Source organism: Galleria mellonella, unplaced genomic scaffold, assembly GCF_026898425.1.
Source record: "Galleria mellonella isolate WM207_F2 unplaced genomic scaffold, CSIRO_AGI_GalMel_v1 utg778, whole genome shotgun sequence".
Taxonomy (NCBI): Eukaryota; Metazoa; Arthropoda; class Insecta; order Lepidoptera; family Pyralidae; genus Galleria; species Galleria mellonella.
In genome coordinates, this window is record NW_026442150.1 from 281,725 (window position 1) to 296,143 (window position 14,419).

The 14,419-nt window shown below is 38.2% G+C and overlaps 1 protein-coding gene across 1 annotated transcript; it reads right to left on the reverse strand.

Moving 5' to 3' along the window:
* Positions 1–1,802: 1,802 nt before the first annotated feature.
* Positions 1,803–13,601, reverse strand: LOC113518685 (clotting factor G beta subunit-like). The gene is made up of 10 exons (XM_031910671.2): positions 13,193–13,601; positions 12,156–12,259; positions 10,560–10,627; positions 8,946–9,058; positions 7,480–7,643; positions 6,383–6,495; positions 5,832–5,984; positions 5,288–5,417; positions 4,050–4,181; positions 1,803–2,043 (listed from the first exon to the last, which is right to left on the reverse strand). The coding sequence occupies exons 1-10, from the start codon at positions 13,254–13,256 to the stop codon at positions 1,876–1,878; spliced, it is 1,209 nt and encodes a 402-aa protein (XP_031766531.2). The 5' UTR covers positions 13,257–13,601; the 3' UTR covers positions 1,803–1,875.
* Between the last annotated feature and the right edge of the window lie 818 nt (positions 13,602–14,419).

Consider the following 14,419-nt stretch of genomic DNA (forward strand, 5'->3'; position numbering starts at 1 on the left):
ATAAATAATATGTCTATATTTGGTCGAGTATAGACAGCAACTTGACATGAAATTATATTTGACATATTTGTATATATTTTTTTTAATATGAATTGTTAACATTACTTATTATACTTTTTAAGTTTTTAAAAACTTTAAAATTTAAATTTCGAAAATTAAATTGTTATTATCTATTTTTTGTTAATGTTTCTTGTAAATAAATATTCATTTATTCATTTTTTTTTCTTAAATTAGGGTTTTGGCTTAGAAGATTTATCCGTGTTGCGTGAATAGGGTTGCCATAATGTAATTTTACTACTCGTTATATGGGAGAACATTACATTGTATTGGCGCCATCTATTGAGCAAAAAAATGATAAATAGTCACCGAAGTGAATTGGGACAGTTTGCTATTGCGATGTTAAACAAACATTTTATTTTCTCGCTCTTAATATACATGTAACTAATTTATTAATTAATTAAAAATTATAATACATTCATATTCGTCAAAATTAAAAATAAACGAGTTACTGAAGTGTTCCTGCGTCTACAAACGTTTATACATACAAAAAGGGAAAATCGCAAACACATTGTTTAGTTAATTCAAAAAATATATAAAATCATATATATACAAAATATACACCAGAGGGAGACTTTGTACAAAAGTCGATTGCTTAGGTACCTCTGTCCCATTCGTGTTTGAACCGTGAATCTAAAGAGATTTATCGAGCGAGAATGAATGGAGATGTCGGTAGGGGCCGCCCTAGACGGACGTATGTCGACCAAATAGGCGACGTGCTGAAGAAGGGCCAAATTAAAAGTACCCGTAACCGGCGAGCGTGTATGAAAGGATTGATGAATGTGGAAGAAGCGAAGGAGGTTTGTTTAAATCGAAGCATTTGGCGTTTCATTGTTTCTGCCTACCCCAATGGGAGACATGAGTGGCACAATGTATGTATATAATATCACTACATAGTATAAAACAAAGTCGCTTCCCGTCTGTCTGTCCCTATGTATGCTTAGATCTTTAAAACTACGCAACGGATTTTGATTCGGTGCTTTTAAATAGATAGAGTGATTCAAGAGGAAGGTTTATATGTATAATACATGCATAATATTGTAGAGAAACACTGATAAATTTAGAGGTTTCTAATGTGATGAGATGTAGTGTCCACCCGTGCGAAGCCGGGGCGGGTCGCTAGTTACAAATAATTTGTGTAATTATTTCTATTATACATACCAACGGTAACCTTGGTTCGCTCGGATGCAATATGTATTTTTTAATTTTAATTTAATAGTTCTGTCCGGCTCGAAGGACCATTGAGACTTCTACATGGAATAAATTTTCACTTCATTTGACAAACTATGCGTGGAATATACATTGCATTATTTGAATATATAATCTTATAATATTCCCGCGAATTCGTTCGCTCGAATCAGTGTTATTAGGGGGGGGGGGGGGAGGGATTGTTAGTAACGAGGCTTAACAGGCCCTTTCCTAGCAATACAGCAGAGGGAGACTTTGTACAAAAGTCGTTTACTTCGGTACCTCTGTCCCATTTGTGTTTCAACCGTGAAGCAGTTGTGTTTGCATGGCTGCGTTTCGGTTTGAAGTGTGGGATATGGCAGTGAATTTACAGGGTACAGAGGAATAACACCTGAGTCCACAGGAATGGCAACGCATGGGGGGTATCATGGGCGAAACAGTATACCCTGTTATGTCCATGGTACTGCTCATGTCTATAGGCGACGGTTACCACTTCCCATCAGGTGGGCCGTCAGCTTGTTTGCCATTCTAAGTTGTATAAAAAAATAAAATAATAATTAAAAAGTTACGTTTATTACAAATAAAAATAATTACAAACAAATTTGCAGTTTTATTTATTTTTGTCAACAATCAAGGCCACACGACGCCCTCGATCCAGGTCACGTAGGGTGCAAGCCTGGTATACACCCCGGGGAGGCCGATCGTGCCGCAGGGCCTGCCGAACGATGTGATGCCCACCACGCAGCGCATGCAGCCGATGTTGGGGTGCTCCACCGTCAGTGGACCGCCGCTGTCGCCCTGACAGACATTGGGCTTTAAATATTTCACTGGTTTTTTTTTTAATTAATTCAATCATTCATTTATTTATTCCTTATTGATAAATGTGGTGCTTATATGTCCTATTTACGAATTTACAGTTACATTTTATTATAAATAGAAATAATTACAATTAATTTACAATTTAATAAATTATTATATATATATATTTATACAACTTAGAATGGCAAACAAGCTGACGGCCCACCTGATGGAAAGTGGTAACCGTCGCCTATAGACATGAGCAGTACTATGGACATAACAGAGTATACTGTTTCGCCCATGATACCCCCCATGCGTTGCCATTCCTGAGGACTCAGGTGTTATTCCTCTGTACCCAGTACATTCACGCTATATCCCATCCTTCAAATCGAAACACAGCTGCTTCACGGTTGAAACACGAATGGGACAGAGGTACCTAAGCAATCGACTTTTGTACAAAGTCTCCCTCTGGTAAATATATGTATATATATATTCTTTATTGCACTTGTAAATTACATTGTTAATGCATTTATAAATGTTGTGAGCAAGTGTGGACTTATCTCTGACAGAGATCTCTTCCAGTCAACCCAGTACAGTGAGAAAGCATGTCGTTAGCGGGCAGCTGAAGTGCTACAACTATTAATACATAGACAAATATACAGTTGAATAAGATATTAAAATATATAATAAAATATTACATAAATACATACACTATAAATACATACAATACCTACCTACTTATATAATAAATGTTAAAATAAATGAATATACTACTTACATTAGAAATATTTATTTATTTATTCATTAGTACAAATATGTGTACATGGCGGACTTAATGCTAAAAGCATTCTCTCCCAGTCAACCATAGGCAAGTGTCAGAATACTCGAATGCGGTACTAGTAATTATTGATATACGTACATACTAAAATTACATATATAAACGAATAAATATTATATATAAATAACAAATATACTTACACATATATGACATATACTATATTATACACGAAATGGAGAATAATATAAAGCACTTACAGCTCGGATAAAGTAAAAAAGTGAGCGTGAACGCTTTTTTTGAAAGACGGTTTAGTCGGTAGTCTCTTAATGGCATCAGGAAGCGCGTTCCAGAGTCGTGAAGAATGTAGGGGAAAAGAGTTTGAAGCGAAACCAGTACGGTGAGAGGGGAAAAATAAATATATTATTATTAATTTGTTATTATATTAGAAACAGACAAATACATACATACATACATACATACATATCTGTCACGCCTGTCTCCCATTAGGGTAGGCAGAAACAATGGAACGCCAAATGCTTCGATTCAAACAGACCAGACAAATATTGCACTATTATTAATTTAACTGTTCACTGCTGGACATAAGCCTCCCCTTTGGGAGGTTTTGCCAGTAGTTGCTACGCTTGGCTGGCGGATTGGCAACCGCAGTTAGGCTTTGGAGATGTTTTAAGAGGGACGTTGCTGCCCATCCCTCGCCCTCTCTTAGTCGCTTACGACACCCACGGGAAAGGAAGGGGTAGCCTATTCTATGCCGGGATTGTACGGCAGTTTCATTTATTACTATTAAAAATGATTAGAAATAACAGTGATGTCGCTCCGTGAGGCCTGTGAAGGTCCCAGGAAGCTTCTGTGCTTCTGGGCGGAGTTTTTTTTTTTGATGGGTGAAAATGGTATGGTAACCCCGCCTGCGCTAACGGGATACGCTGGCGGAGCACCAGTGAAGGGTGATAGATGAGAATGAAAACAGGCCAGTTAGCACATCATGATGAATTCATCAGGAATTAACCATGATAGTTTCCAGGGAGAACCGATAGGCGATAGGTCGACCTGGTTGGGTATATTGCTAGCAATGGGATTCTCAGTCTCCATTACTAACAATCCCTTTCCCCCCTCTGGACGGAGCTGGGTTGGCTGTACTGGCCACGACTCATACGTACAACGGACCAAATGAGAGGCTAAGCGTTGGAAATAGAGTCCATTTTACATTTACCTGGCAAGTATCCTTAACTTTGACGTGGTCTCCGTAACAAATCTGCGTTTTGTTGTCGATTCCATCTTTAAAATGTTTTTGTTTTTGATATATTTTCGAACACTCCTCGTGTTGGAATTTTCTGAGGTCCACCTGTAGGAAGAAATAGTTTTTTTTTTTATACAACTATGAATGGCAAACAAGCTGACGGCCCACCTGATGGAAAGTGGTAACCGTTGCCTATAGACATGAGCAGTGACATGGCCACAACAGCGTATACTGTTTCGCCCATGATACCCCCCATGCGTTGCCATTCCTGAGGACTCAGGTGTTATTCCTCTGTACCCTGTAAATTCACGCCATGTCCCATCCTTCAAACCGAAACACAGATATGCAGACACAACTGCTTCACGGTAGAAACACGAATGGGACAGAGGTGTCCAAGCAGATATAATAGATTTTGTTAAAGGCTGAACCATGAATGGGACGAAGGTCCTTTTCAGATGACTTTTTTTATAGTCTTTCACACACTGTATTTTATCTATATTTCTTTTTTTTTTCTTTTTTCTATGCAATTTCGTCGCTGACTCTTGGCCACAATGGATTTTTTTATACCACTGAGGTGGCAATCAAGCATGTAGCCCACCTGATGGTAAGTGGTTACCGTAGCCTATGAACGCCTGCAATACCAGAGGTATTACGCGCGCGTTGCCGACCCTGAACAAACCTTTTTACCCCCCTTTTGAAGAACCCCATGCTGTAGTCTCTTGGGAAACCTCGGCAGGGAGCTCATTCCATAACCTGAGCGTTCGTGGGAGGAAACATCTCTGAAACCACATAGTACGCGATTATTTAGGCTGTAGGGTATGGGGGTGAACTCTCTGTCGATGACGAGCCGTACGATGGTAGAAAGAGGCTGTGGGCATCATATTGAACAATTCCTCCGAGCACAATCCATTGCACAAGCGGTAGAACACGCAGAGTGAGGCAAAATCTCATTCATTATTATCATGTACGCCATGAACTGTCTATTGCTAAACATAGGCTTTTCCCATAAGGAGGGTTTTACCTGTACTTGCCAGGCTTGGTAGGCGAGTTGGCAACCGCAGTTAGATTTTGGAGATGTTTTAAGAGGGACGCTGCTGCCCATCCCTCGCCCTCCCTTAGTCGCCTCTTACGACACCCACGGGAAAGGAAGTGGTGGTCCATTCTACGCCGGGACCACACGGAAATATTATCATTGGTATAGTACAAATCACCTTTTGCAATGTGTCAGCGTATTCCCTCGTGTGTCCGAGAGCGCCCCAGCCGGTCGCGACGGCTTCCTCGTCGTGAACAGGGAATCCGTTGTGCAGACAAGCCGGTAGTAATGCTTTGCTCAGGTGCATTCTAAAAATATGCAGTTACAAAGAAACTAACAGCTTTAAACGATATCTATTCTATACTTATAATAAATCTGTAGAGAGGTCAATTCTGTACATGAAATATATTTACAAAATAACTATCAGGCGGTGATTAGTGATCGATACTGATGCCAAAAATGCAATCACTACAATTTTTTTCACTAAAAGTTGTGTTTGCATGGCTGTGTTTCGGTTTGCAGGGTTAGATATGGCAGTGAATTTACAGGGTACAGAGGAATAACACTTGAGTCTTCAGGAATGGCAACGCGTGGGGGGTATCATGAGTGAAAAAGTATACTCTGTTATGCCCATGGTACTGCTTGCTTAGGTTACCACATTTCATCGGGCGGGCTGTCAGCTTATTTGCCATTCTAAAAAGAGCACTGGTTTCAAAACTTACGGTCGATCAGTCTCCAGCAGGGCGATGTCGTTGTACTTGATGGGGGGACGGTAGTCTGGGTGCTTTATCACCCTCTTGACTGCGTACAGCGTCTTATCACCGGTCTGGTCGCTGCGCTTCAGTACTCCAGCGGCCACGTGGGTCACCGGGCCCCTGGACAACGTGGCGTCTTTGTATGAAGTAGCAGTCAGCTCAGAAATATCAGGAGTTGGATTAAATACTGATGATATAATCATTAGCATCGTATCAGCTATTTTATGTCTACTGCTGAATATAGGCCTCTCCCATAATATGTATTGCCATAAGAAACGGGGCTGTTTCATAGGCAGTTTGCCATTTTACCAGCAGTCACGCTTGGCAGGCAGGTTGAGAAGCGCAGTTTGGCTTTTGGTTATGTTTTTGGTGAAGGGTATCACTGGAGACACAGTATACTCTGTTATGTCTTGGTAATGTTCATGTCTTTAGCTGACGGTTACCGCTTTCCATCAGGCGGAGGACATCAGCTTGTTTGCCATTCTAAGTTGGTTAACAAAATATCAAACAATCCTTACACGGTTTTCGCGTATATACAGTGTCCTGCTGTGAGTATAAATCGCTCGCTGACCACAACGCCACCGCAGAGCCACTGACGCGTCTCTGGGTCTTCACCGTACCCGAGTAGAACCTAAAATGTAATAGATGGGCATCATCATTGTGTAATCTCCATATTCTTAAGCTCCAGCTTTGTAATTTTTATACATCAATGGTGGTAATCAAGCAAACGGGGTTACTGTAGCCTATGGACCAGGTACCTATAACCTAGAGATGTCACGCGACCATTGAGAAACCTTATTACGTCCTTTTTGTAGAGCCCCATGTTGTAGTCTCTGGAGAAAGCTTGGGCATGAAGATCATTTCACAACCGGAGTGTTAGTGGGAGGAAGCTTTTCTGTTAGGCAGATAGAAGACCTCAATTTTTTTTAAATAAAACTCAGTCCATATTTATTATTAATATATCAGTCGTTGAATGTCCACTGCTGAACATAGGCTTCACCCACAAGGGGTATTCTGCTAGTAGTTGCCACGCTTGGTAGGCGGGTTAGCAACGCAATTAGGCTTTGATGTTGTTTGAAGATCTCACTGCTGCTATTAAGTACCATTCGTTACTTTTTACGACACCAATGGGATAAATGAATGAATGATTTATGAATGAATGAATGAATAACATCATTTGCTTAATTTGACAAAGAAAAAAATTTGGGAAAGAAAGAGTTGAGCCATTCTATGTCAGAATCACAAGCCTAGTGTGTGGGAATATGAGGACTATGGTATTGCTCCTTGTACTCTGTAAATTCACTGCCATATCCAACCCTCCAAATCTGGGGGGAAGGCATTGTCAGTAACGCGAATTACCAGTCCCATTGTTAGCAATATATCCTCTGTCAGGTCGATCTCCATATGGTCTCCCCTGGAAACCATCGCGTTGAATTCCAGTTGTATTCATCGCGATGGGCTAACTGACCTGCCTTTTCATCCCCACTTATCATCCCTCACTGGTGTCCCGCCAGCATATATCTTATTGGGTAAAATCTAGTCTCTTCTTCCAGAAGCTGCTCATGAATTACTCATAAAATCTTTTTTCATGAACCTATAGAACTACTCCACAAACCGTGCTGGGATATTCTAGAAGGTCGGCGTCCTCCCCGCCGGCTGATATCACGAGGCTCTCCTCGCGTTTCCTGTATCTTCCATAATAGCATTGGTTACCTCGTATCCATCTGTTATCAATCTTGACGCAAGGAAAAACTAGTCTCTCCTGGTATTCCAGACATTCTGGAATAAAGTTTATCCTCTACCTTTTAGCTTAATAAAACATTTTTACAGTTTGAAAATTATGCTTACTTTTAATTTTACGCCGGTACTAAGTGAAATAAAATCTCTATGGTATTTAACCATAGACAATGTAATAGCAAATAACGCCATCTAGTGGCTTACGTTTAAACACGACCTAAAGATGTACGCGTATATTTTGGAAGCTGGGCTATCACGTAATAAAGTGGGTATCAAGATAAAACACACCAGTTTTTAACTTCGACCCATGTCCATAGCTGGGGGGGGGGGAGATTGGGAGCAATGCCCTATCTTAAAAGGCCTAATGCCCTACTTTGAAATGAAAGGCCCCAAGAAAATTAGACAGATTCATTTTTCCGAAGTCACTTCATTATGGCTTCTACCCTACTAAAAAAATCTTTTGCCCTACTCTAAAATTGGATCTAGCTACCGCCCTGCTTCAACTCTCAGGATTATAAATGCGATAACCGCATCCAAACCTATACACGCAATGTTTGCAAAAAAAATATCTTTGTCTTCAATTCGATGTAGACATGGGCTTTATTGATACCCCTAAAATATTTAATAAATATTGGGTTCTTTCGGACGATGATGACGGACAAAAGATAATCACCCATTTCGATATCGCCCATATCAGACATTTAACATATTCGTTATTGGACTAGTAAATAGTTATTGTATCTTTTTTCCTCAATCCTTTCCTCCAAACCGTGGGTAGCAGAAACCGCTAACAAATGCATTCCCGAAGAGGGTTGAGTGACGTCAACCCTCTTTGGAAATGCATTTGTTGGTGGCTTATAGACCGGCCGGTCGTAAAACTATAAGCCAAATCCTTCAGAAATATGGATAAAATCATATTTCGCTGACCCCAAATAATAATTGGAATAAGGGTAGGAAGATGGTGATGATAAAGTTTTACGACCGGCCGCCTGCCTGGCGTTAACCCTCTTTGGGAATGCATTTGTTGGCGGTGTCCGCCACCTACGGTTTGCTGAAAGGATTCAGGAAAAATGGAAGGGAACGTTAGAAATGCTTAAAGGAAATTAGTAAAAGAGAGGAATAAGGGAAGGGAAAGGGTCCCCCCTTTCCACTGCACTTGCGGAAAAGACTGGGACACTGCAGCGCCTCGGGAGGCCGAGGTCGCATACCCGTATGCCCGTATTCTAGAATCAAACAGATTTTTAGAGAAGAACACCTCTGACGCAATGATGATATAGATATTGTATCTAAAATATATAGATTCGTTTGACGATTTCATGAATAAGAGGTCTCAATTACACTTACTGTCCCAGGCTTTGCTTCCAGTTTTTTGAGGCATGGGCTTGTCAGGTATCCAGACGTTGCCAGGACAGTTATCCGGGTCGAGGCCAACAGTCGTGTTTAATAGAGACGAGGTTCTAGAAAAACAAAGTCTGTTTCAGTTGAACATGAATGACAAATGAATTGAACATGAATGACAAATGAATTGAACATGAATGACAAATGAATTGAACATGAATGACAAATGATTTAAACATGAATGACAAATGAATTGAACATGAAACACAAATGAATTGAATATGAATGACAAATGAATTGAACATGTCAGTCGAATGATATTAGCAGTGGAATGATATTAGCAGTGGAATGATATTAGCAGTGGAATGATATTAGCAGTGGAATGATATTAGCAGTGGAATGATATTAGCAGTGGAATGATATTAGCAGTGGAATGATATTAGCAGTGGAATGATATTAGCAGTGGAATGATATTAGCAGTGGAATGATATTAGCAGTGGAACGATATTAGCAGTGGAACGATATTAGCAGTGGAACGATATTAGCAGTGGAACGATATTAGCAGTGGAACGATATTAGCAGTGGAACGATATTAGCAGTGGAACGATATTAGCAGTGGAACGATATTAGCAGTGGAACGATATTAGCAGTGGAACGATATTAGCAGTGGAACGATATTAGCAGTGGAATGATATTAGCAGTGGAATGATATTAGCAGTCGATTGATATTAGCAGTGGAATGATATTAGCAGTGGAATGATATTAGCAGTGGAATGATATTAGCAGTGGAATGATATTAGCAGTGGAATGATATTAGCAGTGGAATGATATTAGCAGTCGATTGATATTAGCAGTGGAATGATATTAGCAGTGGAATGATATTAGCAGTGGAATGATATTAGCAGTGGAATGATATTAGCAGTGGAATGATATTAGCAGTGGAACGATATTAGCAGTGGAACGATATTAGCAGTGGAATGATATTAGCAGTGGAATGATATTAGCAGTGGAATGATATTAGCAGTGGAATGATATTAGCAGTGGAATGATATTAGCAGTCGATTGATATTAGCAGTGGAATGATATTAGCAGTGGAATGATATTAGCAGTCGATTGATATTAGCAGTGGAATGATATTAGCAGTGGAATGATATTAGCAGTGGAATGATATTAGCAGTGGAATGATATTAGCAGTGGAATGATATTAGCAGTGGAACGATATTAGCAGTGGAACGATATTAGCAGTGGAATGATATTAGCAGTGGAATGATATTAGCAGTCGATTGATATTAGCAGTGGAATGATATTAGCAGTGGAATGATATTAGCAGTGGAATGATATTAGCAGTGGAATGATATTAGCAGTGGAACGATATTAGCAGTGGAACGATATTAGCAGTGGAATGATATTAGCAGCGGAATGATATTAGCAGCGGAATGATATTAGCAGCGGAATGATATTAGCAGCGGAATGATATTAGCAGTGGAATGATATTAGCAGTGGAATGATATTAGCAGTCGAATGAATAAAATTTGTAATCGAATAAATAAAATTAGTAGTCGAATTCTTTGAATTCGTAGTCGGATTAATAAAGAAGGTAGAAAGTTATATATATCTTACTTGTTAACATTCGGCTTCGTTGCGTTTACACAACAAACTATGATCTCGTCTCCTTTGAAGCCACATGTCTGTTAAAAAAAAAATAGAGAAATAATTATGGCTTTTATATTACAGATTTTTTTTATGGGTGGAAATGGAATGGTAACCCCGCCTGCGCTATCGGCATACGCTGGCGAGGTACCAGTGATTAATAATCGGTGAAGATAAAGGCAGGTCAGTTGGCCCATCGTGAAGAATTTGACAAGAATAAATCACGTTGGTTTCCAGGGGAACCGCGTGGAGGTCGACCTGTTAGAGTATATTGCTAGCAACAGGGCTATTATTACTCATTACTAACAATCCCCTTTCTCCCCTTATATATGGGTATTTGCATTAAACAGTTTTAAAATCTATACCTATAATAAATCTGTAGAGAGGTCAATTCTGTACATGAAATATATTTCCAAAATAACTATCAGGCGGTGATTAGTAATCGATACTGATGCCAAAAATGTAATCAGTAAAACTTTTGTCTGTCTGTATGTTCGTTATAGAAACAAAAACTACTCGACGGATTTTAACGAAACTGAGTACAATTATTCTTCATACTCCTGGGCAGGTTATAGTATACTTTTCATCACGCTACGATCAATAGGAGCAGAGCAGTGAAGGGAAATGTGTCTGTTACATCAAAACCACTGAACCGTGAGGAAGAACATAGGCTACTTATTTTACGAAAAACGAAGGAAAGTTTAGTTTTGTTTTGTTTATGTTAAATGTTTCATTTTTTTTTATGTAATTGTATGAATGTATGTGTGAAATTAAACACTAAATAAATGTTTTTTCCTTTCTTTCTGTTTAATTGCTTTAAACGATGTAGGCATGCGTTTTAGAATGTTAGAAAACAAGGGAAAATTAAAATAGATACAATTTTATGTTATTTAGATTGCCATTACATATTAATAAATAATGTACTCGTATGTTACATCGTTAAACATTATTATATATATAACTTATATAAATACACCTTATGTATTATTAGTACATTACTGCAGCGGCCAGCAACTGAGGCATTGATGGACGAATGTGCAAATGTGGGCCGAGGCGTAGCCGAGGCACACATACGTAAGTCCATCAATGCCTAGTTGTGGCCAAGGCTTGTATAGTATTTTTCTCAAACAATGCGCGGAAATCAAAAACACAATTTTACTTTTCAAGTTCAATGACGAATAACAAACCTTTAGGCACACAACTAGGCTTTGATGTACTCACGTATGTATGTCTTGGCTTCGCCTCGGCCCACATTTGCACGTTCGTCCATTAATGCCTTAGTTGCTGGGCGCTGCAGTAATGTACTATATATATATATATATATATATATATATATATATATATATATATATATATATATATATATATATATATATATATATATATATATATATATATATATATATATATATCTAATATAATTGGCATTTTAATTATAAATTACTGTTATATTATATGTATAAAATTCTCGTGTCACGGTGTTTGTTACCAAACTCCTCCGAAACGGCTTTACCGACTTTTATGAAATTTTATGTGCATATCGGGTAGTTAATACGCCATACTCACAGTTCTATGCGGATTACGTTTGAACTCGTCCGCCGACTTGAAGCATTCCGTGAAGCGTTTACATACACCGGGCCAGTTGTCGTTTTCATCTGTACAAAAACTGCCTGAAATGAAATGAACATGTGGTGAGATGATACTCTGATTATGATGGCGTGAATTTACAGGGTACAGAGGAATAACACCTGAGTCCTCAGGAATGGTAACGCATGGGGGGTATCATGGGCAAAACAATACACTCTGTTACGTCCACGGTACTGCTCATGTCTATAGGCGACGGTTACCACTTTCCATCAGGTGGGCCGTCAGCTTGTTTGTCATTCTAAGTTGTATAAAAAAAGACGAAAGATGAATAACGATCGATAAATGACGAGTGACAAATAACTGTCAGTGATTAAATGAAGGAACAAAAACTTAGAAAATAATAGGATTACATTAAACATGTACAAAAAACAGTGTAGTACAAGATTGAAAAAGCGAAGTAAAGAGGTTTTATTTCTAAACAACCATCTCTTCCAAGCAACTTCGGGACTGGTCCTACTGGATATTCCACCAATCAATGATTTTGTTGTTTGCACACGACATGTATGGGTACTTCTGTCCCACTTGTGTTTCAGTTTGAAGAGTGAGATATGGCAGTGAAATTATTAGGTCTATCATACAACTTTAGTACTACGAAATGAGAATGCAACAGGAGTACCGTGGACGTCACAGTATAATCTATTTTTCTGCTTCTGTAATCCACGCATACGTAGCATAGTATGCGGAGGAAAAGTTGGATTTTGTACAAAAATACATTTTAAAGTGATTGGTCACTAAAAACAATTGGACACGAAAAACGAGATGGCGCTAAAATCGTGACTCGTAGTTATTCTTGGTTATTTTGTAATTAAAAATAATTTGAGGCAAAATTTCTTAATTGACAAGTGGTGAATGATATTAATTAATGATCAAATAATATTTGGAAATCTGTTCTCTGTGTCGACCCCATGACACAGGATTGAAAATAAGTAGGGTAATATACTTAAATAATATCTCACCTTCTTCCAAAGCACAGCCATAATAAATTACAAACAATAAAATTATCTTAATTTGATACAGCATTCTACCTTTGAAATCGAAAAATAAACATTTATTAAAAAAAAACAAATCTAAAAAAGCGCGGCAATTGATTTTAATTTAATCCACAGATTAATAAATTATTGTTCTATTTATTTCATAGATTAAGCATAATAACAGCGATTCATGCTTAGATAATACTATGTCTATGGATTTATCTATGTGCAATACGAGGAACGCGGTTACTGAATTATGTTCTTTTTTTGAAATCCACAGATTAACAATTATTTCTTCATTTACTTATGAGATATGAAATATTATTTTTAAGCTTAATTAATAAAATAGTTATGTATAATAATAAACAAGAAATACGTCCGTTGGACGCTTTAATAAAACGGACAATAGGTGAATATCATATGAAGCTAAATGTAAGGGCGCATACGGACATATGCTACAATTAATTAACAATATAAACACTCAATTTACTATTAAGGTGCTATGGGTAGCACAGTATATCCTTTAAAGGGCTAGATTAATATCAATCATTCTTTAAAGAAAGTTTAGTACTAATAAAATTGAATATTTTATAAAAGAAATATGACTTCTAAAAAAGTAACAAAAACTATTTTGTAAAAAAAAATAATGATCCCATTGTAAATAATATACTCAAGAAACCATCGTGGTTGAGTCCTGGTAAATACGAGATTTTTTAATGGATGATAATGGTATGGTAACCCCACCTGCGCTATCGGTATACACTGGCGGGGCACCAGTGAGAGATGCTAGGTGAGGATGAAAGTAGGTCAGTTAGCCCATCGTGACGAATTCCACTAGAATTAACCATGGTAGTTTCCAGAGGTCCACTTGACCCTATCAATTGTTGTATTGCTAGCAGTGGGGAAATTAGACTCCCGATACTAACAATCGCTTTCTCCCCTCAATTTGCTATTAGGGTGTAAAGGGCAGCACAGTATTACATACACATTATAAAATACATTTTATACACAATATTGCTAATATGGCTGAGTAATTAAAATATTTTTTTTTATAGTACTTAGAATAACAAACAAGCTGACGGCCCACCTGATGGAAAGTGGTAACCGTCGCCTATAAACATGAGCAGTACCATGGACATAACAGAGTATACTGTTTCGCCTATTTTTATGTCTTTTTTCTGTCCTTATAACCATCCACATTCATTCCTAATA